This window comes from Phocoena phocoena, chromosome 14 (genome assembly GCF_963924675.1).
Source record: "Phocoena phocoena chromosome 14, mPhoPho1.1, whole genome shotgun sequence".
NCBI classification, from domain to species: domain Eukaryota; kingdom Metazoa; phylum Chordata; class Mammalia; order Artiodactyla; family Phocoenidae; genus Phocoena; species Phocoena phocoena.
In genome coordinates, this window is record NC_089232.1 from 31825301 (window position 1) to 31850226 (window position 24926).

General features: G+C 37.8%; 1 protein-coding gene across 2 annotated transcripts in view; it reads left to right on the plus strand.

The window, feature by feature from the left end:
* GFPT1 (glutamine--fructose-6-phosphate transaminase 1) overlaps window positions 1–24926 on the plus strand; it is a 65756-nt gene that overhangs the window by 14418 nt on the left and 26412 nt on the right. Inside the window, exons 1-8 of one of the 2 annotated variants that reach the window (XM_065890632.1) lie at window positions 2729–2831; window positions 5284–5391; window positions 12000–12125; window positions 17687–17745; window positions 19088–19222; window positions 20622–20683; window positions 21956–22035; window positions 24764–24788. In XM_065890632.1, coding sequence (XP_065746704.1) covers window positions 12011–12125; window positions 17687–17745; window positions 19088–19222; window positions 20622–20683; window positions 21956–22035; window positions 24764–24788 — 476 coding nt within the window. In that variant the 5' untranslated portion in view covers window positions 2729–2831; window positions 5284–5391; window positions 12000–12010. Of the gene's footprint in view, window positions 1–2723; window positions 2832–5283; window positions 5392–11999; window positions 12126–17686; window positions 17746–19087; window positions 19223–20621; window positions 20684–21955; window positions 22036–24763; window positions 24789–24926 lie in introns of those variants that run through there. The other variant, XM_065890631.1, reaches the window with a different exon arrangement.

Sequence of the window (24926 nt, forward strand, 5' to 3'; positions counted from 1 at the left end):
TTTATGAGCTAACAAATGTTTAGTGTGAATTTTATTAGGTTATCAAGTAGTTAAAATTTAAGTTTGTTTGGAGAGGGATACTGGTTTAGAGAATACCTCTTTCCCTATAAAATTGTACTCAGGATCTCAAGATTCACACAATAAGCTAATGTAAACCAGGGAGATTGAAGTTAGAAATAATATCAAAATTGAAGGCTGTTGTTGAATTACATGTATTGAAGATAGTGAATTTAATATTGCATCACTCTGAATTTTCTTGTAGAAATGTGTTGGGTCTATAACTTGTCTTAAAAACAGTTGTTTTTTGTCATTAGCATTTAAATTGCTTTAAAAAAATGGTATTTGATTATTATATTTAATCTTTAATTCTCTGAATGTATTACTTTTACCATCAGAATTGCTTTTTCTTTTTTTTATTTGGCTGCAACGCGAGGCTTGTGGGATCTTAGTTCCTCAACCAGGGATTGAACCTGCACCCTCAGCAGTGAAAGCAGAGTCCTAACCACTGGATCACCAGGGGATTCCAGAATTACATTTCTTTAAATGAACAAACCAAACCAGAAAAAACCAAGAATGTAGAAACAGAGAACAGAGTATGCAGGGTATATAGAAGTAGAAATATAATGTTATATACATGAAACATATAATGTTCAAGCCAATATTACTTCAATTAAAAAAAACTCAAAGAAAAAGGAATTACATTTCTTAAAAAGAAGGGAGAAATGATATTTACTAGTGAATTATTCTGGATGTGCTGCATTATTGGGATTTGGACTTCGTCTTCAAGGCTTTCCAGAGACCTCAGCCTGCAAAGAATTTTTGACAGTGTAATATGTTGTATTAGTTAATGATTTTCAGATGAATTAGATTGTATCCTCCTTTAGCAGATTATTTAGCTGATGCTAATCACAGTGATGGAGAGTAGACTAGCTGAGAATCAGTGTTCTTTTAGCACATTGTTTTTTCCTTTTTTCTTTTTGGCCACGTCGCGCGGCATACGGGATCTTAGTTCCCTGACCAGGGATTGAACCCATGCCCCCTGCAGTGGAAGCACAGAGTCTTAACCACTGGACCGCCAGGGAAGTTCCTCTTTTAGTGCATTTAAAGTTTTATTTGGGGAAAATATTTATATTCTGTGTATTGTCCATTAATGAGCTAATAGAATACTTATTTGGGGCTGATAGTTTTCTGTGTGCACTTAATCTTTATCAAAGGTCAGTGACCCATGGGGGGAAAAGGGTAGAACACATAAAAGTTTGATTTACAGTTGGGTTATTGGTTTAGTTTTTTCATATTACAGATACTTTATTAAGGACCAGCAATAACGACAAAACCCCCAGACCTCATGCAGTGTTGTGGTGCAGCGAAAGTGAGATGCTTGTACAGTGCACGATAACTTAATAGATCTTTACAATTATAATTTTTAAAAATATGAATGAACATAGGATTTCTATGAGTCCGGCCTTGTACCACGTTTTTTGGGGAAAGTTCAAACTCTTGTTTCAGGTTGTTCTGGATTTTAGTTTTAAAATGTCATTTCCTTTTTGTTTGAAAGGCATGATTGAGAAAATTGCACTGTGCTCGTCATGGTGATCAGCATACACGTTACGGTGGCTTTTTTGTCAAACATTAGCTATGTGATATTTTTGTATGCTGAGATGCTTTGATAAGACCAAACTCTTTATAGAAATAAAGATACCTTTTCAAATGAAATGAAAACTGGTCATTCCAGAGTTCTGCCCCACAGAATTAATCCCCTTAATAATCAGTGGCATTATAGTGTAAGATAGTTAAGAAAAAAGAAAATTCTTCCATAAATAAGCAGCTTGAGTTTATATTGCTTTGTATTTTGATTTTCAGTTTTTATACATTTTAGCTATATCCACCCTGGCCAAAGCACAATCATGGAAGACCTCAGACAATTTCCATGCTGCTATTCCTGAAATGTGGATTTCCTTTACCTGTGTTCTGCTGCCTCTTTGCTCTTCTGGATCACTTCTTGTTGTACAAGTCCCTTTATTTATAGTTTTGCTTTTCCAAATGATTGTTCCTTTTCTATGAATTCTCAAGAGTCGTTAACATGTATTATGGTTATTTGTCCCTTACTAATCTGGTGAACAAGTGAGAAACCATTTGTCTTACGATGATTATATATATTTTTAGCCCATTTTTCTCTATGATTAAATTATTTAGATTGTGAGTATTCTTCACATCATTGCTATTTATAAGTTATTTATTCCTAAAATGTATTGAGAGCATGGTCGTTGAAAGTAAGAAAAATTATTTCATCTGTATAGTTTTGGAGGGTCCATATATTGCTTAAAATACTTAGTTCAGAAAATGTTTTCCTTTAAAAATAATGCTCAGTATATGGGCCATAAACCCCAAATTTGTTGGTTAGTTTTGAAGCATTAAATTTTAGTTGTTAAAATGTCAGTGATGGAAGGTAAGTGAACAGTCTTATAAACGGCTTTGAAAAAACTAAACATTTATTTTGACTTATTTGCTTCAGTCTTTTATACTTACAAGAAATTCCGCTTTGAAAAAGTTTCACTGCCTTTGAATAATTTGAAGTGAAGATTCTTTCTTTTTTGAAGATGGACTGTAGCTTCACATTTTTGTACATCTTAGACATTATTATGAAAATTAAGATTTTTTGTCATAGTTATGCCAATGTTGATTCTCTAGTTAGAATTTTCTATTAAATATTTGTTTATTTGCAGGTATATTTGCTTACTTAAACTACCATGTTCCTCGCACGAGACGAGAAATTTTGGAGACCCTAATCAAAGGCCTTCAGAGACTGGAGTACAGAGGATATGATTCTGCTGGTATTTCCTTTAAAAAAATATTATGGGTGTTGCATGATTCTTGAATAAATAGAAAGGGTTTTTTGTTTGTTTTAGGTTACTAGATTCTTTATAATGTTCATTTTGTTGTTTCTGTTAAATCTAAAATCTGAAGAATTTTTGGCTTTTATCATGTTTAAAGGGTTTGTTCATGCAATTTCAGCAGCATTAGCATCTATGTAGAATATTGCTTCTTACGGGTATCTTCTTTTGCTAAGAATGTTGCTATAAAAGCAAATCACATGGGGCATTTTCATTATAAAACAGAGTTCTTAAGGCCTTACTCTGTACATTTTTTTTTTCTTTCCTGTAACTTTTAATTTCTTTTTCTCCGTGGATTCCATGCTTTTGGCATGTGAACTTGCCCAAGATTCTTCTATCTTAGAGAAACAACAAAGCAGATAAAAATAACTTTTTGTCAACTTTATGTTCTACTCCAGCTTCTTCCCTTAACTGTATCAGGGGTCCCCAAGACCATCCCCAGTTTCAGTGATTCCACAGGAGGACTCAGCATATAGTTGTATAGTTGTACTCATGGCTATGATTTATTACAACAAGAGAATACAAAGCAAAATCAGCAAAGGGAAAAGGTGCATGGGGTGAAGTCTGGAGGAGAGCAGACATGAGCTTCAGCATTCTCTCCCTGTGGAGTCGTGCAGGATATGCTTAATTCCCCCAGTGGGTTGGACAAAATGTGTGAAATGTTGTATACCAGGGAAGCTCATTAGTAACTCAGTGCCCAAGACTGTCACTGGGGGCTGGTCATGTAGATACCCTCTGCCTAACATGTGCCAAAATTCCAGGCTCCTAGAAGGGAAGCAGACATTCAGCATAAGCCACATTGTTTGCACCAGCAGTGTAGGTGCAGTAAGCCATACTTAATCAGTTACTGTGGTGGGAACCCTCCTGAAATCCAAGTTCACAGATGCCAGCCAATGGCCAACTTTACCAAGCAGGCCTTTCTAAGACAGCAATCTTGGGCCTGCCATATTAACTCTTTTCTGCACACTCAACATTCCTGGTTGTAACGGGCATTTATCTTCCATGACTCTTCCTCAGTTAATGGAAAGTCAATTCCTCAACTCCTTTGTTCTTAAAATTCTCTTTCCTCAGCTTCTCTGACAGCACATCTTCTCACTCTCTTCCTAACACGCTGATTATTTTCTGTCTGCTTTGGGGGCTTCTTTTCTTCCACCTATTACTTATATTAATATTCTTCAAGATACTTTCATAGGCCCACTTTTCTTATTTTGTATTTTCATGGGTGAGCTCTGACTTCCTCAACCTCCTGTATGTTTTTTTAAAAAATTTTTATGTTGGCCGCGTTGGGTCTTCATTGAGGAGTGTGGGCTCTTTGTTGCGGGCTTCTCTCTAGTTGCGGTGCGTGGGTTTAGTTGCCCCACGGCACGTGGGATCTTAGTTCCCCGACCAGGGGTTGGAGCCACGTCCCCTGCATTGGAAGGCGGATTCTTAACCACTGGATCACCAGGGAAGTCCCAGCCTCCTGTATGGTTGTGACTTACAATCCAGATGTATTTCCCGTGCTGCAACACCTGTATTTCCAGCTGCCTCCTAGAAATTTCTCCCTGGATAAACCATGATATTATAGACTTTGCATGTGCAGAATTGAACTAAATATGCTCCATTTCTCACTCCACTCTTCACTCTGTTCTTTCTGTGTTCTTTTATCAACAGTCAGTCATTCAGCAAGTCCTTTGAGCCTGGGAGGTGTCCCAGACGTCTCCTGCTTTCTCACGTTACCTGCAGTCAGTTCTGCTTCTCAGTATCACTCGTCTCTTCATGACCATTGTGTAGCTCAGGCCTTCCTCATTTTTGTTTTGCTGTACGTGTAACTTCTGACAGCAGGTTTCTTCTTCCTGTTTCTCTCCTCCAATCTTTACACTCTTTCCAAAGGGAATTTTCTGAACTGTTTCGCCATGTAATTTCTCTGCTTGAAACTACTCAGTGCTTTTCCAGTATCTTCAGAGTAATTTTTTCAAATTACGTAGGAACTCTAGTAGAATCTTGAGAGATGTGTTCCCTGACATTCCCTGCTTACCCTGCTTCTGCAGTGGGTGCCCGTCTTCTTCGTTTCTCCATTGTACTTCTGTTGCAACCTGTAGTACTTTTATTATAACCACATAACTTTTATTATATTAAAACCACACTGTATTGTAATTATTTTTTTCCTTGTCTGTCTTCTCAATAGGCTACTGAGAAATTTAAGAACAGGAACTGAGTTTTCTTCATTTTTAACTCTAGCAGCTACCATGGTTTTTGACATATAATAGGTTTTCAGTAAATTTTGAATTGATAAGTAAGTGAACTAATTAGATGAAAAAAAAATTTTTTTCCTTAGAAGTTTTGCCTTACAGTGATAATCTAAGTAGTAGTCAGTTTCTAAATCTTGCTTTTCTACCTCTCGGTGATTTAGGTGTGGGGATTGATGGAGGCAATGACAAAGACTGGGAAGCCAATGCCTGCAAAATCCAGCTCATTAAGAAGAAAGGAAAAGTTAAGGCGCTGGATGAAGAAGTTCACAGTAATGTACTTAGTTTGGTTTTTGAACCCCCTCCTCTTTTCTTCCTTCTCCCTTCCCTACCAAATTACTTTTCCTCCCATATTTTGGGGCCCATTTTGAGAACAGTGATTTTTAAAGTTGAAGGGAGGGAAGAAAAGTAGTTTTGATACTATCTGTACTGGTTTTAATATCCCTCAGTTTCAAAAAATGATATTAACTAGAGAAGGAACTTAATTATGTACACTGTGTTCAGAGCAAGCTTAATACCCTAAACTGAAGTAGCCATCATTCCTGAGGAAGGGCCTTTCATAAGACAAAAGGTATTTTCAGTGGTGCCCTTATTCATGTGTCTTCACTTGGTGGTTGTCTTCACTTTGGACTCATCGCTGAGTTTGGATGTGTGGTCAGTCTGGATGTTGCACCTTTTAGTAGGTCTGATACAATCAGGTATCATATTTTTCCCTCATGATTTTCTTACTTCCCTGGCATAAAGTAGCTGCCAGAGATACATGTTCCATTAAAGAGGGTATACTTTACGGTATTTAGTTCATTACATTATGTTTATACATTTTATTTTTTCACAGGAAACTTGAAAACAAAACAAAAACGTCGAAGTAGATTGATTGAAAAAACATTAAAAAAAATCCTCTAAAAAACCAGGAAACAGGGCTTCCCTGGTGGTGCAGTGGTTGAGAGTCCACCTGCCGATGCAGGGGACGCGGGTTCGTGCCCCGGTCCGGGGAGATCCCGCATGATGCGGAGCGGCTGGGCCCGTGAGCCATGGCCGCTGAGCCTGCGTGTCCGGAGCCTGTGCTCTGCAATGGGAGAGGCCACAACAGTGAGAGGCCCGCGTACCGCAAGAAAACCCCACAAAAAAACAAAAAACCCAGAAAACAGTAGGTTTTTTATATACCTGCTCAAATGGATGCCATTGTTATCATTGTAAAGAAGTGCAGGTGGAAGAGGAGGATGATGGATTTAGTCATTTTTAATTTTCACATAAGCCAGACATTTAGCTTTGTGGTACAATTGATGCTCGAACAACAGGTGTTTGAACTGCTCAGGTCCACTTATATGCGAATTTTTTTTCAATAGTAAATACTACATTATTACACCATCCACAGTCGGTTAAATCCATGGAGGTGGAACCTTGGACACAGAGGGCTGACTATAAGTTATACTCGGATTGTCAACTGCTGGGTGGGTCAGCACCCGTAACCCCCCGTGTTGTTCAAGGGTCAACTGTACTTGCTTAACAAATTAAATCAGTACTTATTTTTTATGTATTGTGGGTAAGATTAGCTTGGGATAAAGCAGACACCCCAAAAACTACACTTCAAAAACTGTGGTTATAAATATTTGGTCTAATGTGTGTACTGCATCCTGTTTCCCAGGCTGATTATAGTAGGTTCTACAGGAGAGAATAAACCGATTGGTTTAAGATTCAGGGGACAGCTAGTTCCCACAAGTTAGGAAGACTTGGGATACATAAGGAATGGCTGCTAATAATATTTGGGCAGTGAAGGTTAGAAGGGAGGACCTTCTGAGTAGATTAGCTTGGAAAAAGATAAGAATAGGGAAAGCAAATTTGATGGAATGGTAGGTAGTCCTTTTAATCTACTTTGTTGGTAGATGAGTGCCAGGCTAGAAAGGCAGATTGTGACCAGAATCACCATCTTTGAATGTCACCATATTGAAACATGCCTCCTCCTGCAGGAAAGTGACCCCTTTCCTGGAATGGGTCACTTGGAGACAGTGCTGGTGAGTTTGTAACTGATGAATTACTTGGAAGAGCAATCTGGCAGTGTCTAAATGGGAGATGCCTTTACCTTGTGGCCAAGCACTTCCACTCTTGGGCAGGTACTCGAAAGAAACACTGTGACAAGGAGACATGACAATAAGATGCATTGCAGCAAAGTTTAGAAGCAACCTGGAATAAATTGTATGGGATAGTGAATGACCATGTGTAGCTTTTGAAAGACGTGTACTGGATCTGGTTCTGCGTGTGGGGACATGCATAATTTCTGAGAACTTAATGTTGAGTGAAAAAAGCAACCTAGAGAAGGATATGCAAAGTATTGTACCATTTTAAAAAAGGGAACACTATAATTTATGAATATAGTAGCATAATAGAAATTTGAAGGCATAGGTGGGAAAGCTCTTGTGAATCTTCTGGGGAGGAAAGGGATGGAGCAGGGTATAAAGGAGGCACCAACTGCATTTTTTTACATTTTAGGGTTTATTTATTTTTTATTTATTTTTGGCTGTGTTGGGTCTTTGTTGCTGCGCGTGGGCTTTCTCTAGTTGCGAGGAGCGGGGGCTACCCTTCGCTGTGGTGCACGGGCCTCCCACTGCAGCGGCCTCTCCTGTTGCGGAGCTCGGGCTCTAGGCACGTGGGCTTCAGTAGCTGCAGCACGTGGGCTTCAGCAGTTGTGGCTCGTGGGCTCTAGAGCACAGGCTCAGTATTTGTGGCGCACAGGCTCAGTTGCTCCACGGCATGTGGGATCTTCCCGGACCAGGGCTCGAACCCGTGTCCCCTTCATTGACAGGTGGATTCTCAACCACTGTGCCACCAGGGAAGCCCACATTTCAGGGTTTAAAAAAGATCTAAAGCATAAATGGTTAGGCGTTAGCATTCTTTAAGTCGGAGTGTGGTTATTTCGATGTTTGTGATGTTTATTTTATTATTCCCAGCAAGTTTTAGTGTTTAACCTCTTAAGACAAAGGGAAGGAAGACATCTCAGAGAAGACCATTAGATTGCTTTATGGTAGCTCCTGACTTTGATAATACTTGCTAACATTTATTGATTGCTTTCTGTGTCCCAGGCACTCTACTAGGTGCCTTCTATATAGTCCTCGTCATAACCCATGAAATAGGTGAAATTATCATCCTCATTTTGCAGATGAGAAAATTGAAGCTCAGAGGAGCAGGTACTGACATTAGATGGTGTCCGCAGTAAAAGCAGTGAAGTTTGGGGGCAGAGGAAAGGCAGAAGAGGACTGCTGTTCTAGGGCATGACAACAAGTAAAGATTTTTTAAATAATTTATGTCTTAAAGATGTAAAGCACAAATGATTATATGTTAACATTTGTTATCTGGGTGTAGGTATTTGAGTGTTTCATCATTACCAGCAAATTAAATATGTTTGAACTATTAAAAAAAAAAGAAAGATGACATCTGAGAATAGGTACACAGAGGGCAAGGAACCTTGGGAGTAATAAGGGTGGGGGGAAGATAGAAGATGCAAGAAAGGAAATTATTGAGGCGTTACAGCTCAGAAAGGTCAAGGCACAGGTGGGGAGTTAGCCTTTATAGGAGTTAAAGGGGAAAAAAAAGCTAATTTAAACAGAGTTATGAGGTGAAGGGGAAACCTGAGTAAGGTAGATTGAGGGATGATATAGGTAGGATTGAGGCTTAAAAAGAGTATAAAAAATGTCATGAGCTGTTGGGGAATTGAATGAGTTCTCAGTTTAGTGAATAGGGAACATGCATACATGTTCCTTAAATGGCAACAGTTAAATAGATTTGATAATTACCCATGAACTTGAAATGGACTCAATTTACAGAATTTTGTGACTTTCTTCAGTGTTGCTTGGCAGCTTGTGGTGGGCAGGGGAGAGAAAACTGAGTGTAGCTTTATCTAGACTTAAGGTTCAACAAGGGGCTTTAGAATGGAGTAACACTGGATAGGAAGAGTCAGGATTAGAGCCCTGATTAATTTATAAAACATGCAATATTTCTTGTGGGGAATATGCGTATTGTCATAGCAATGATCTTTTTCTTATTAGTCATTAGATAATGTTCCTTTGGCAACAGTGAAATAGGTATGGTAATTACCGTGAATTTGAAATGAGTTCATTTTATAGACTCTTGTTGCTTTCTCCAATGTACTTGCTCTTGCCAGCAAGTGGGGGCACATACTGCTTTTAATTATAGTTAACCCAAAAAACTAGTCAAATGTTTTCACTGCTTGCATTGCCTGTTAAGTAGTAATAAATGGAAATCCTTACTTTTCTGGAGGTCATTTATCAGGTTGCCTTAATTTTTCAGAACACAGTTAAGCCAGAAAAGAATACATTGATGATTTTATCCATTGATTGAACTACCCAACAAAAGTTTGAGTATCTGTCCTATATAGCTTAGTGCTTACAATTCAAAGATAATAAGGCAAGCTGGTACCTTTGTAGATCTTAAATTCTGGCAGAAGCCAGGTAGACAACATGTCATAAATGTTATAATAGTAAAAGTTTGAGTATCTGTCCTATATAGCTTAGTGCTTACAATTCAAAGATAATAAGACAAGCTGCTACCTTTGTAGATCTTAAATTCTGGCAGAAGCCAGGTAGACAACATGTCATAAATGTTATAATAGTATGGCAGAGTATACATTGTGGTTTTAGTCTTAGGTTCTGGAGTCAAGCACTCTTGGGTTCAAATCCTGGCTCTGTTTCCTATTAGTTGTGACCTAGGGCAGGTTCTGTGACCTCGTGAAGCCTCAGTTTCTTTATCTATAAAATGGGGACAGTTGTACCCAACAGTATCTAATTGTATTGTGAGGATTCAATAACAAAATGAATATTTATTGACTACCTATTATATACCAGCCATTGTTCTAAGCCCTTAGGACAAAGAAAAGATAAGCAAACTCCCTGTCCAGATGGAGCTTACTGTCTAGTGAGAGGGCCAGATGACAAACAATAAATAACGTTAGGTAGTGATTAGTGCCATGAAGAAGAAGTGTGGTAGAGATGACATTTGAGCAGAGATCACGTGATTGTCTGAAGATGGGAATTCTAGGCAGAGGGAACACCAAGTGCGTAGATTCAGTGTGGGTTTGGCCTGCTTATAGCTGGAAGTCAGTGGGGCTAGAGCTCAGTAAGTGAGGGAGAGAGTGGCAGGAGATGAGACTAGAGAGGAGGCTGACGGCTAGGTCATGGAGGGTCTTCAGAATGATGGATTTTACTTTGTGTGTCGTGGGAAGCCACTGGAACATTTTGCATAGGGGACTGACGTGATCTAACTTCTGTTTTGAGAGGATCACTTTGGTTAGATTGTACAGAGGAAGACTGGACACAGGGCGACCAGTTAGGATTCTGTTTCGTAGTCCATGTAGAGATGGTGGAGGCTTAGGCCACAGTGATAGGGATAGAGTGGGAAGATGTCTGTAGTACCTTGCACAGAGTAAGTTCTCCATAAATGTTAGCTGTTGTTATTTGTAAAAGGTGCATTGAAAGCTTCGAGGAGTGATTGGAGAGGGTTGGGAGAGAAGGAAGGAAAGGTAGGTGGGGGCCAGATGGTGAAGGGCCTTTGTATACCATGAAAAGGTGTTGGGGCTTTATCTTGTGAGAAAATGGTTCTCTGGTTGTGTGTTAGAATTTGAGAATCTTTTTTTAAATCCATGTGACCAGGTTTAGGATGATTCATATGGGTAGCTAGGGATGCAAACCACATTTTAAGCAACTGGAAGTCTATTTAAGGATTTTAAGCATTGTTTCTTTATCAGATTTGTATTTTAGGATGACCTCTGTTTCAACCAGGATAGAATCTACAGAGACTATGTACTAATATGCGTGGACTTTCCTGTTCACACTTCTGAGCATTTTGCTCTTAATTTAGACCTAATTCTGATAAGGTTTGTTATCTGGTTTCTTAGCCAAATGAAATTTCTATTTAGGAAATTAGAAGGAGACGTTACTGGTAGATGCTATACTAGAACTGTCTTTTTTTTTTTTTTTTTTCTTTTCCCTGGAGGAAGCAAGAAGAGAGAGTTCATAAGGAGAAGGAATTAGAATAGCTGCTTTGCAAGACAGAGGAGCATCAGCCCATAACCTCGTACTTTCATAGTGCTGCTTTGTTTTCAAGGACTATTTTTTGATTATGCAAGCTCTTCATAATTGCAGTTTATGGTGTGAGATATGGTTACATTCACTGGGGACCAAAGAAATTGCAGTCATAATGTTGTGTGGCATTGAGAAAATGAATTTTTTTTTTCTGTACGCGGGCCTCTCATTGTTAAGGCCTCTCCCTCCGCGGAGCACAGGCTCCGGATGCACAGGCCCAGCGGCCACGGCTCACGGGCCCAGCCGCTCTGCAGCATGTGGGATCTTCCTGGACCGGGGCACGAACCCGTGTCCCTCGCATCGGCAGGCGGACTCTCAACCACTGCGCCACCAGGCAAGCCCGAGAAAATGAATTTTTTTTACATGTCTAATTAAAATGATACTGATGTTTTTCAAGGAAAGGATTAAATACAGATTTTAAAAAATCACCTTAACTCTTTTTGACCATAAGTTTGAACATTTTCAAGCCTCCAGAAAAGTTGAAAGAATAGTACATTCATCATCCATATACTTCATCTAGTTTTACCAGTTGTTAGCATTTCGTCACATATGCTTTGTCTCTTTGTATACATTTTTTTGGTTGCTATTGGAACCATTTGCCCTAAATATTTCAGCAGCATTAACTCCTGTAGGTCTTTTAATTACTGTTTTGAATATGCCTGATCTTCAGTTTCAATAATTATATATTCCAGGTGAGCAGAACTGTGATAATTACATTTAACTTTAGCTTATAGCATTATCTCTACAGCATGATTTAATGTTGAAGTTTTTTGTTTTATCTTTTTCAGAACAGCAAGATATGGATTTGGATATAGAATTTGATGTACACCTTGGAATAGCTCATACCCGTTGGGCAACGCATGGCGAACCCAATCCTGTCAATAGCCATCCCCAGCGCTCTGATAAAAATAATGGTATGGACAGACTGTACATGCTCTGGAGTGTTTGTAGAGGGCCAATAATAGAAGAATGAAAACTCTGTTTTCATTATTTTAATATGGAAAATTTCAAGCATATTCAGATGTAGAGAGCATACAGAACCTGATATATCCATCACCCAGCTTTAACATTTATCAATACATAATCAGTTATATTTTTCTGTACCCCACCCAGATTATTTTGGAAGCCAATAGATATCATATAGATAGATATATCACAGATACCTAGATAGCATAGCATTGAATTAGTGATTATGTAAGTGTGTATCTCTAAAAGGTAAGGACTTAGTAGATTGATTTATCTCCTAAGTCTCCGAAGAGACTTTTCCTTTTCTCTCCTTTCTTCCTTGCAGTTTACTCTATTGTTTGTCCTGTAGAGTTTCCTACGGTCTAGATCTTGCTAATGGCGTGCATCCTGTGGTGTCATTTCACATGACTCTCTGTCCCTTCTATGTGTTATAAGTTGGTATGGTATTTGTTTGTACCTGTGATGTTTGGATGTTTTTCTTTTTGTGTTAGGTCATTGATAATCATTTCCAATATTAATTATTTCTTTAGGGGTTATAAAATGGTGATAGTCTAATACGATCTTTCCTTCGTCATTTATTATCTAAAACACTTCTATAAAGAGAAACTCCTCCATATTAACCACTTGATTACCCTGATGTACAGATTGTATAGGAAAGGCAAGATAAATGTTTGATTTTTTTTCCCCTTTATTTACCATTTTTCAAATGAAGCGGTTCTAAGGTGAACAGAGTTCCTTTTTATACTTACTGTATTATTATAAATTCATGGATTTAAAATATTTCATTTGTTTCAAAACACTGAAGTAATTATCTATATTGATGCACAAAACTTCCCATCTTTAGTCATTGGGAGCTTATTCAGGTTGACTCCTGAGTCCTTTTGATGTGACCCAAGTAGGCTCAGTAGTCTTTGTTATTTTCTGGTAGTTCAAGATGTTGCAGGTTTATCTAATCCTGCCCCAAACCTGGAATCAGCCATTTCTCTAAGGAGTCCTAGTTCCTTTCAGTGGAAACGATAATTAAAGACTATAAACCTGGGTGCCATGGTGGCTGCGACATGGGGGGCCTGGAGCAGATGCTGGAAGTAGCGGTGGGTACCACGGAGCCAAGGCCTGAGGGGGTGGGCGTGGCGACCACCGAAACACAGCGCCCTCTGCTCCCTCCTCTTGTGGTGCCTCGTCGCTCCCCTCCATCAGCTGCTGTGAGCCAGCGCCTCCGCCCCAGGAAAAGAAGGGGTGGCGATGAATAAGACCACCATCTCCCCCCGCCAGACCAAAAGGAGTAGTAGAAAGCCTGTCTTTCACGATCCCGGGACACAGAGTCTTCACTCAGTGATCGTGGCGGGAGCAGCAGCAGTGGCAGCAGCGGCAATAGCCAGGGCCGGGGGGCCAGAAAGTGGCTTAAACCACCTCGTCGCCAGGCCCAGCGCCAGCACCCCCAGCCCGTGCCAGGCAGTCTGCATTTGTGCCGAGGCCCTGGCTTGCACCTCAGCCAGATCCTGAAGGAGGCCCACTTTCATGGCCGACAGCACCAAGGACGGCCTCCCACGTGATGCGCTGGCAGCTTCTTGCCTTCTGTGAAGGGACGATGCCATGCAGGTTTGATATTTCAACTTAACAGTGTTGTAAAAAGCTGCACAAATAAATGCCTCTTGGCTTTTCAGTCGATATTTGAAATAACAGGTTAACAGGCAGTTGTTTACTTCTGGTTTGCTGCGCTCTTGTGATTCAAAAGGGGTTTTGAAGCTATTTTTTCTATAGGATTCTTTTGAGGGTGGGTATCAAATCTGCATCGAGGTAACCGTAGGAGGAAATCTCATCTGCATGTTGAATCCATAGTTTGTCCGATTCACATTGATTTCTAGATCTGTCAGTTAGCAATTCTACTTCATGTAAAAAGGCCTTTTAAAAATGCAGAATCTTCCATTTTTAAAATTCAATAAACTAGAGAAGAGTATCTAGTTTCCATGAAAAAAACCGAAGTTTTTTTCCAAAAGATAGAATGCTTGATTCAGTTTTGCCCTGAAATTAATGGCCATACCACCTCTTAGTATGTAGATGTCCTGTTGAAAGTACTCGCTCCTTTGTGCCAGGAGAGCAATCAGATCCAGGTTACACTGTGTAAGTAAGCATCCTCCCTGGTAACTGTCTTCTCTCTTTGTTATATATTTGTACTTCCAGAGAGGTCTTTCAGACTCTTGGGTACTCAGATAACTTGTTACCATTACTCCTCCAAAGCCTACATCTCAGACTCAGAAAACATTGCTCAGTTATGACAGTCAAGAAGCATGTGATGACTTTTTGTCTTACAAACTTTTCCAGCAGTAGCTTCTGTGATCTCATTGATAACTCCACCTCGTAGTGTCGAGAATTAAGGAGCAGGTGAAGGCCGACAAAGTGTAAGCTCTCTGAACTGATGTCTGAAGTCGCAAGTATTTTGAAACTGTTGGAGAAGGGTTTACTTTATGCTTAAAGTAACCCCCAACAGTAACTAGGGTGCCACATTCCACCACTGAAACTGGAAAGACTGATATGGCTTAGAAATACATCAGCAGAGGCACCTCTAGAAGAAACAGCACAGTAGTATTTATTTAGAGATGGATTGTTCCCGTGTTATTTAGTCATGCTAGAGAGCCACCCACGTTTGAATAACGAAGGCGTAGATGTGTCTTCTGCTGCAGTGACAAGCTGTGTGAACACGGAGCCAGGATGCATCAGGTCATCTTCTTGGGAGAGTGTGGGGAGGGACAACCTGCCATTCTACGTGGAGGAAAGTGCCTTAGAGTCTACTGCCTGCTCTCACCCTCCACTTCACTGGGAGTCCGCACAGCGCACACAGCAGATCTGAGGAGCATGGATAGCTCTAGAAGGAACTTTCCTCTTTGTCAAGATTAGAAAAGGACACAGGGGACAGAGTGAGATTTTCTTGTGTGACAGAACTAAAATTTGAAGATGAGGCCTATAGGAAGAGGGCAAACATATGTACCTCCTTTCCATGGTTTGTTCCTCTAAATGGGTAGAGTTGAAAGGTCAGTTACTTGAAGTAGAAATGTAGAGTTGTGAGAGAAGGTTTCAGCATAGGCCCATGCTTACGGAGGGGATGGTTTGTCCAAGAATTTTTTTTGTTTTACTACGATCTCTGAAGTTCTAAAACCAGATGTTTGATGAGGATTTTGGATCATAATAGGTTTGATGGCAGGGAATATGGGAAGAATACATTGCTAATATTTTATCCAACAAAAAGGCAAACAGCAACTAAATGCTGTAAGAAGACAAGCTCTCAGGCACACATGTACACAACACAATTCAGAAATACCCAGGAGGACTCCTGCAGGCTTAATGGAAACAAAACGTGTATTACCAAGAACATGTAAAACTCAGGAAAGCATGTGTCCTTTTATTTCCCACCCAGCTGAAAGAAATGAAAGGTGAAACCATCATTGAAACAAAACAGTTTTTTTTCCAAATAAGTACAGTTATAGTGCTGGGCTAGCAATTAACTCTTTTACCCTGTTAAACACAAGAATAATCTCCATCCCATCCTGCATATTTTCTACAGCCTTGGCAACTTGAGATACATTTCTGTTATGAGGCTACTTGATAGTAAATGGTCATCTTTTAAAACTTCTGTTATCTCAAGCTGGTGACACCATGTACTTCTATATTGCACTGCCAAAAAAAAAAAAAAAAAAAAAGACTAAACCAGGTCTTAGAAGTGCTCATTGCACCTAGGCCTTTTCAGTGAGCAGAGCTAGGAAATATATATACCTCTGTGTATGTGCATGTATAAATTTAAAGAGAAAACACAACGTAATTTTACACTAACACTTTCAATTCAAATCCAGGGCTGTAAGGTTTTTACTTAACCTCATTGATTTATGTATTTCTTTTCAGTCACACTTAAAAACTTAGTTCTTAACACCAGCAACATACTTATTTGATCTATCAGATGCTACGTGTACAATGGAATCATAATGTCAACACTACCATAACAGTATGTTGACTGTTTTTTGTTTATTTTTTTTTGTCCTTAGGGTATATCTCTCTAGGGATGTATAATCAAATTACTATGTTTTGGAGTCACTTGGAATAATCCCTCTGTATGTAATTGTTCTACTCGCTGGGTATAGCATTATGTTAATATGTTTTATTTTGAGTTTTAGGAATTGATTTTCTTTAAAAAATAATTTTTATTTAAAACTATTTAAATATTTGCATAGTTCTGAGGTCATACCTATAAAAAAGGCATACTATAATAAGTCTAGCTTCTATCTTATTTCCTCTTCCTTATTCCGTCTCTTCCTGTATATAAACATTTAACAATTTTTGAGTTATATGTATGTATGTGTGTATATATATCCCTTTGAGGTAAGATTTTGTAGTTTAATTCAGTAGCTACCTTTTCAGGTTTTTCATGCTTCACATAATTATTGGATTAGAATGTTAACTACTCAAACTTTTAATACTGACACGGTCTTTATAAAAGATTTCTGAAAAACTATATGTTATATTTTGAGAATTTGGCTTTAATTTTAGGCTTCATATCAGCTATTTATGATTCTCTGTGTTCTAGCATTAAAATTTTAAGATTTATTTTTGTAGTATCATTTTGTGGTATCTTTTCTTAGAAATCTAGTGAAGTGTTTAACATTTGGTTTGTAACGAACGTGTTCAGTTCAAGCTCACTTAATGTCAGATCTTTATATTAAAAAACATTTTGATAATTTGATATAAAATTGAATTTAGTGGTAATTTCTCTCCTGATTTACATGAACTTTAAATAAGAAATCCACATTAGTTGCCTTTACTTTACATACACGGTCAGTGGCTACAAATAATATTGTCAACTCCTGATTGCACGTTCTTAGTTTTTGAAAGTTATTTAATCAAAAAAAAAGGTGAAAATTATCCCGCTGTTATCTGTGTTTGATCTTGAAATGCTTCTTTAACTTTAGTTTATCTGACATTCTGGGAGTTTTCTGGGCCTCAGATAAGTAAACTATAGAACTGAGTAACTGTCTGTTTTTTTCTCAATTCTTTAACTTTGGTTTTAAACCCATTTAGTGTAAATTGGATGAAGCCTTTCTCTTTAAACTTAGGAATGTTTTATGCATAAGAATGAATGAGCAAAGAAGTGAGAATAATAGTTATTTAGTTCAACCCTTTCATTTTGCAAATGAGGAAAGTGGCCCAAGGAACCTGCTTCTTTTACATAGTGGCACTGGACTGGTAGTTTAGCCACAACTGAAGTTGATGTCTCTAGACTCCAGTTTATTATATTAACCCACTAGACCCACCTCTTAGCACTGTGTGCTTCTACATGCGAACTGTGCTGCTGATCTACCTGAGGGTAATCTGATGATGAAAAGTGGATAATACTTGATTACAGCTGAAAGTATAGCATGTAACAAATTTTTTGACTTGAGAAAAATCTCTTAATAGTAATGGCAATTTATAGTGTTTATTAGACCTATAATGTTTTGGTCATCAATACTTTTATCTCTTTTAGAATTTATTGTTATTCACAATGGAATCATCACCAACTACAAAGACTTGAAAAAGTTTTTGGTAAGTAAAGTGACCTAAAAAGACTACCAGTCTTTGAAGAATACTTCTAATGAGAGCATTGAGGTTGTTTGTTGGGATGTGCAGTAAATCCTATCTCGATGTGATCAAATAATTCCTAAGACAGTTACAAGGATATGGTGGTTTATTGGACTTTTTTTTGTTGACAGCAGAACTTTTTTGTTTCTTATATGAAAAGAAAATAATTATTTGGCTTGATTATAAATGACCCAAAAGCTTAAATAAAATTGGAATTTGGGGGGATGTCTTTGCATTGTGAGAGACTGTGTCATTTTTAAAAGATTCTAGGGTGTTAGAAGACTCAAGACAGATTGAATGAAGGCTCCATGCCCTAAATAGCTGTGTAGTATGTAGTAATGGTAATGATGATGACTTCGTGAGTGACTTCTCAGAGCTGTCCAGTTCAGCATTCTGCAGTGATGGAAACTTTCTGTACATGTACTGTCCCAATATGGTAGCCACTGTCCACATGTGGCTGTTGAGGTAGGATGAATGAGGAACTAAAATTGAAATTTTATTTCACTTTAAATTTAAATAGCCACCTATAGCTAATGGCCATTGTATTGGACAGTAAAATATCATCATTAAAGAAGGAATCATGGGCTTCCCTGGTGGCACAGTGTTTAAGAGTCCGCCTGCCAATGCAGGGGACACGGGTTCGAGCCCTGGTCCGGGAAGATCCCACATGCTGCAGAGCAACTAAGGCCGTGCTCCACAACTACTGAGCCTGTGCTCTAGAGCCTGCGAGCCACAACTACTGAGCCCGTGTGCCACAACTACTGAAGCCCATGTGCCTAGAGCCCATGCTCCACAACAAGAGGAGCCACCACAAGTAGAAGCCCGTGCTCCGCAACAAGAGAAGCCACCACAATGAGAAGCCCGTGCACCGCAACAAAGGGTAGCCCCCACTCGACCCAACTAAAGAAAGCCCGCGCAGCAACAACGAAGACCCAATGCAACCAAAAATAAATAAATAAATAAATTTATTTTTAAAAAAAGAAGGAATCATTATATTCATAATGGAATTAGTGGTTTGTGAATGTTATATATTTCATTATATTTTAATTATTTTAAAATGTATTTAATTCATATATGAAATATATAGATTTATATAATTATAAGAATGTTTGATCACCTCACTATTTTGGATTCACCGTAATTAGATGGTGACCTTAAGTTTAAAGAGTGGGTGTTCAGGGTGTGGTGGTCAAAAAGAGACTAGAAGTTGGGTAATGAGATTTTTGAGGAAGAATTGTGTAGAAAAGATTTAGATATTATGAATATTTCCTTGAATGGGTCAAAATTTTTTCCTTTCTAATTACAGGAGAGCAAAGGCTATGACTTTGAATCTGAAACAGACACAGAGACAATTGCCAAGCTTGTTAAGTACATGTATGACAATCGGGAAAGTCAAGATACAAGTTTTACTACCTTGGTGGAGAGAGTCATCCAACAATTGGTATTAAACCACACTTTTAAAGATGATTATTGCCGACATTAATCACAATAAATGCTTAAAAATAACTTTGATAAGTAGAAATTATGCTTATCTCTTAAGTATTTTTTGCTTTTATTTCCCATGTATATAACTATTCAACTTGAATAATTTTGAGAGACTGTTGTTTTAATGATTTTACTTCTTTCACTGTAGTTTAGTGTCATGGGAACTAAAAATAATCCAAGAGCAGTTTGTCCAAAAACTATGCATACACACACATAAACCCATACACACCACACACAAACGTGTACACAGTACACACAGTTGGGGATTCATCACTTTCTTGCTTCCTGCTCATTCAAGTGTTCTTCTAGTCAATAACTTAGCGAAGGGTATCGGTGAAATACACACTCTTTATTCTGGGATAATGGCTGCATGTCTCTCAGTGAGTACAGTCAACTCATTTTTCCTTATGGGGACTTTTCCTTGGCCCTGTACCTCTACAGAAGATTATTTCCCAACCCGAGAGAAAAGTGGTATTGTTTTTGATCTCATCCCAGTTGTCCTAATTAAAGATTAAAGATATCAAAGATACACAAAGGTCCAAATACATAGTGATTTCCACCCCCGCCCCAATCCCACTCATAACTCTGGCTTTCCCATTTAAAAGCCCTTTACTTCTCTGTGAAGGTCCAACCCTTACCTCCCATCTCCACCCACATCTTATGATGTCTGCAGCTAAAGGAGTCAGGAAGGTAGAGAAGATGGAGAGCTGTTCCTTCTCTTACTCAAGGCAGCGTACTGTGCCTTCCCAGCCTTTTCTCGTTTCTACTCGCATAACCCAGTTTTTCTGTTCCTTCCTTCTCCTACCTTATGTTCCTCCTTTATTCACTTTTGATTTCCTTAGGCCCTGTCCCTGAGGAGTTTGGGTTGAGGGGGCGGTATGGTGTGCATATTAATAACTGTGATTGTGTATATTTATGTCTCCAATATCAAGGACAAAAAGAATGGAAGTTAACAGTGGTATAAAATTACTGGGCCAGAGAATGGGTTTTGGATATAGAGCTTGGGATCTTTTCTGATTCTGCCCTTCCCTTACTAATGCATAGTATGGGAGATATGATGTACCTATTGAGAAGTATTGGTAGCGTGTACAAAGGTGTCTTTTTAAATGGTCTGTTTAGGAGCTGTTATCTACTGAGCCTATTTCAAGAGTGGGCTTGGTTAAAAAGTGGATCTTGGATACATCAAAGCTCAGGAGTAAGTGTCTACCTAAAATTCAGACTCATTTATAAACTAGTGCAAAAGAGTAGCTGTGTGAACAAAACATTTCTGTGCTGAAGCCAGTATATTTTAGGCATTTCACATTTGATAATTGATTATAATATATAATGCTAATGCATTTTTTTTCCCTCTATAGGAAGGTGCTTTTGCACTTGTATTTAAAAGCGTTCATTTTCCTGGCCAAGCAGTAGGCACAAGGTATATATAAATTTTATAATGACTAATAATTATATGTATTTTGAAACTTTAGAATTATAAGCTTATTCCCTGTACACTATGAATGGCCCTTCACCATAATGGCTCTGTCCTTTTTTAGAGATACTTGTGTGAGTCATCCCTTGGTATCCATGGGGGATTGGTTCCAGGAGCTCCCGTGAATACCCAAATCCATGGATGTGCAAGTCCCCTATATAAAATGGTGTAGTGTTTGCGTATAACCTATATACATACTCCTGTACACTTTAAATCATCTCTAGATTACTTACATACCCTAAGGTAATGTAAATGTTATACACATAGTTGTAAATACAACGCAAATGGTAGTGTGTAAATAGTTGCCAGTGTGTGGCAAATTCAAGTTTTGCTTTTTGGAACTTTCTGGAATTTTTTTTCCCCGAATATTTTCAATCTGCAGTTGGTTGAATCTGCAGATGTGGAACCCATGCATATGGGAGGTCAACTGTATTTATTTTCATATGCCCTTCTTGTCTGTTGTTTTACGACTATTCCATGTAACAGAATCCCTTAACAAAGCAAAAACATTTTGGCATTTATAATCGGCCTTTTGTTTGTAGTGGGGCACCACTGTTACTTTTGAATTTGGATGTTGAATATTTTGTAAAATGTCCATATTTTTCAGAACTCTATATTCTAGACAGAGTCCTAGATAATTGTACCATTACTACTTTTGCTGGGATATTCAAGCCTAATCATGAAGTCCTTTTTAGAACAGTGTGGAACCCTAAGAGTTGGTAAGAGAGAGCTGTCTTTAAAATGAAGTCAAGGGGACTAATGTTCATATATTGTTCACACATCAAAAAAAAGGTTCCATTTTACATTAAAAAGGAGAAAACTTTCTAATGCATCATTATAGAACAGGGGTCTGCAAACTTTTTCTGTAACAGGCCAGATAGTAAATATTTTAGGCTTTCTGGGCTATGTTGCCTCTGTGGCAACCACTTAGTTAGTTTTGCTGTCGTAGTGTGAAAGCAGTTGTAGAAAATGTGTAGAAGAAAGGGCATGGCTGTGTTCCAGTAAACATAGACAAACCTGGCCTGTGGGCCATAGTTGGCTGACCTCTGAATATTTTTTAAAAACTCTGTTTATGTCGTTCTTTTGTTATATCTGAAGTCGAACTTGGAGGGAGAGTTTAAACATTATTTGCAGAGCGTTCCCTCATCATTTGAACTTTATATCATTAGTGCATTACTTATAAAAATGGCTTAATTCTGTTTAATTTTGTACTAACAGACGAGGTAGCCCTTTGTTGATTGGTGTACGAAGTGAACATAAACTATCTACTGATCACATTCCAATCCTCTACAGAACAGGTAAAAACTATTCCTACATCATGCCATGGGAAAAATGTATAAATTGAGTGCAGTAGTTACAAAGAATTGTTTTCCTAAAATTGATTAAATGCCCCTTTGGTCAGATCCACTCATATATATAGTTCTGTCTAGACATGAAAAGAATTTGTTTTTGTGATTTCTCTGACGAGTAGAATTTTTTTCTGTTGTATATCCTTAGCTAGGACTCAGATTGGATCAAAATTCACATGGTGGGGATCACAGGGAGAAAGAGGTGGGAAATGCACTCTGCATGATGGGGAGGAATCTTATCCTCTTTTGTTCATTCTTTACTAATTCTTTGTTCTTGGAGTGAATGAATGTGCTGGGCCTCTAAAAATATGCTTATTTTATGGGGAAACATATTTTGACATTACTTTTCTAATTTGTGGGAGTGTATTTTGTCTGTCTGCTTTTGGCATTTAGAAAACTGCTTTTAATAATTTGTTTCTTTAAGATCTCTGAGATTTGAGGAAATAGTTGAAATTTTAAAGTTTTTTCCTTTGTTTTGAATTAAAACCATGTAGGATACATTATTATAAATAAGATGCTGAGATTAGGAAAAGAGCATTGTGTTTGCGTGCTAGGCTATTGTAGATTGACCTCTGTGGTAGTTATTTGAATAACTTAGCCTAATTTTTAACTGAAATATGTTTAAATGGATTTTGTTTTATGCATGACATTTTACGTTTATATTTTTACATTTGATACCTGATGGGCTTTGTTTGAATTTGGAGTTTTTTTTAAATTTACATTTGAAGTTTATCTTTTTAGCTGTACAAACTGGATCATTTTATTGATATAATTAGACAGAAAATGGTGTGTTATTTTTGTTTACCTTTTTACTGAAAGCTCTCTCTGTAAAACACACAGGGAATGGTAAATTCAGGAAATTGAAACCCATATTATTAATGCATAATTCTTGGTTTCTTGAAAAAGATGTAGCAAAGTACTCTAAACCTATTCATCTTTAGATAGTAGCTGCTCTCACTGTTTTACCTAGAGCAGATAGTTATTTCCTTAAATAACCTTCAGTCCTGAGATGTTAGAACTTATTTTCCTCCTCCCCTCCCTCTCTTTGCAGAAAAAAAACTAGCCTACCAGTATAAATTTTGGATCCAGAGTTCCAGATTTCTGTTAATAATTCTGCTTGTGTATATATTACTTATGTGATATATTACCTTGTACAATGTCTTAGGCTGCTTTTAGAAGCAATGGAAAAACATTGGCTAAGGTCTTAAGAAGTTGGAAGAAAAATTTATCGTGAGACATCTTTTTGAGATCAGGGGTTGTGTTTTGGTAACGCTGATTTCTCTAGCTCCTAGGGTAGATAATGTATGGCTCAGCAGAGTTTAGTTTAAAAAGTACAGCCTCTTATTGAAGAGGCTGTATAAAGGGGAAAACACTGGACTGGCTTTCGAGCATTTGCTGTTTTCTCCAGGTATAACTACTGACCAAATAAAGCAGGATGATAATAATCGTTTCCACTTAAGTGAAATCAGAGGAGATAAACAATAGATGGGGAGACATTTTACAGATTGTAACAGTCATATAGATGTCAAGTGGTAATATTTTTTTCATTTAAGTAGGCAGTGATACCTTGAATTCTTCTGAATATTGTATTTAAATATACCCTGTTACTTGAAGAAGGAAATAACCAATATTTGTAGAAAGAATATGGTGAAACTCAACTCCAGTAGGACATTTTATAACCAAAGCTAGTTGTGTTTAAAATTTTTTAAATGTAGGTGCTGGCCTATCCTTTTGCCTGTTTTTTAATTCACCTTTTTACATACAGTAAAGTTCACTCTTTTTGATGTGCAATTTCATGAGTTCTGTCAAGCGCATAAAGTTGTATAATCACCTCCACAATCAAGATAAAGAACAATTTATCCCCTAAAAAGTTCCCTCAGCTGACCCTCTGTAGTCAACCCTTGTCCCCATACCCAGCCCCTGGCAAACACTGATCTGTTTTATCTTTTCATAGTGTTATCTTCTCTGGGATGTCATCTTATACTTGTTTTTCAAAGTGTGGTATCTTTTCTGCTATTGAATTTGGATGGAAAGAGCTATTTTACTTTCATGCCTAAAACACACCAAATAATCATGGATTGTGGAGAACTTTGAATGTATGTTACTAAGAATAATTACTCTCAAGTTTTTATAGACATGCATTTTAGAGGATGGACACAATATAAGTTTTTACAAGTATATTTATGGTATCCTCTGGCCATTGTATCCATTGGTTACAAGGTCCACTATGTCCTGATCTTAGAGAAAGGTGCTTTTTTGTCTCTGTGACATTTATATAGCCTTCAGTTAATAGTATTTTCTGTATTTGGCAAATTCGTCAAACTTCGTTATGCCTTCTAGTTTTGACTTCAGTTGTGAATAAGCAGAGGGGGAAAAAGTTCTTCATCAATAGCTTGACAAATTAAGTAGAAATGCCAGAATTCTAAAGTGCTAGAATTAAAAGATATTATCATTGCAAAAGGACTATACTTTATCCTGACATGAAAGTAATGTAAGGAAATCCAATTTTAAGAAAGGAGAAGTTCTGGGTTTATAGTTGCAGTCCTTAGCAGTAGCTGCCATGTATGGTATACCATGGTTAGAGACTTATAAGTATCTTTGTTTTGTTATTAGATCAGAATTAGTGTAGCCTGAACTTTGACTTGTTATGCTGACTTGCTGTTAAAATCTAGAGAAGTTTTGTTAGGAGATAATAAAAATATGCTACTAGGCTTCATTTTATTTTTCACTGCACAGTTTTGATATTTTTAATGTAACTTTAATGATAAGTTTAAGTATACACACTTATATGTATTAATTTCATTAAGTTTTGTATGAAGTTAAAATTAGGCTATACATAC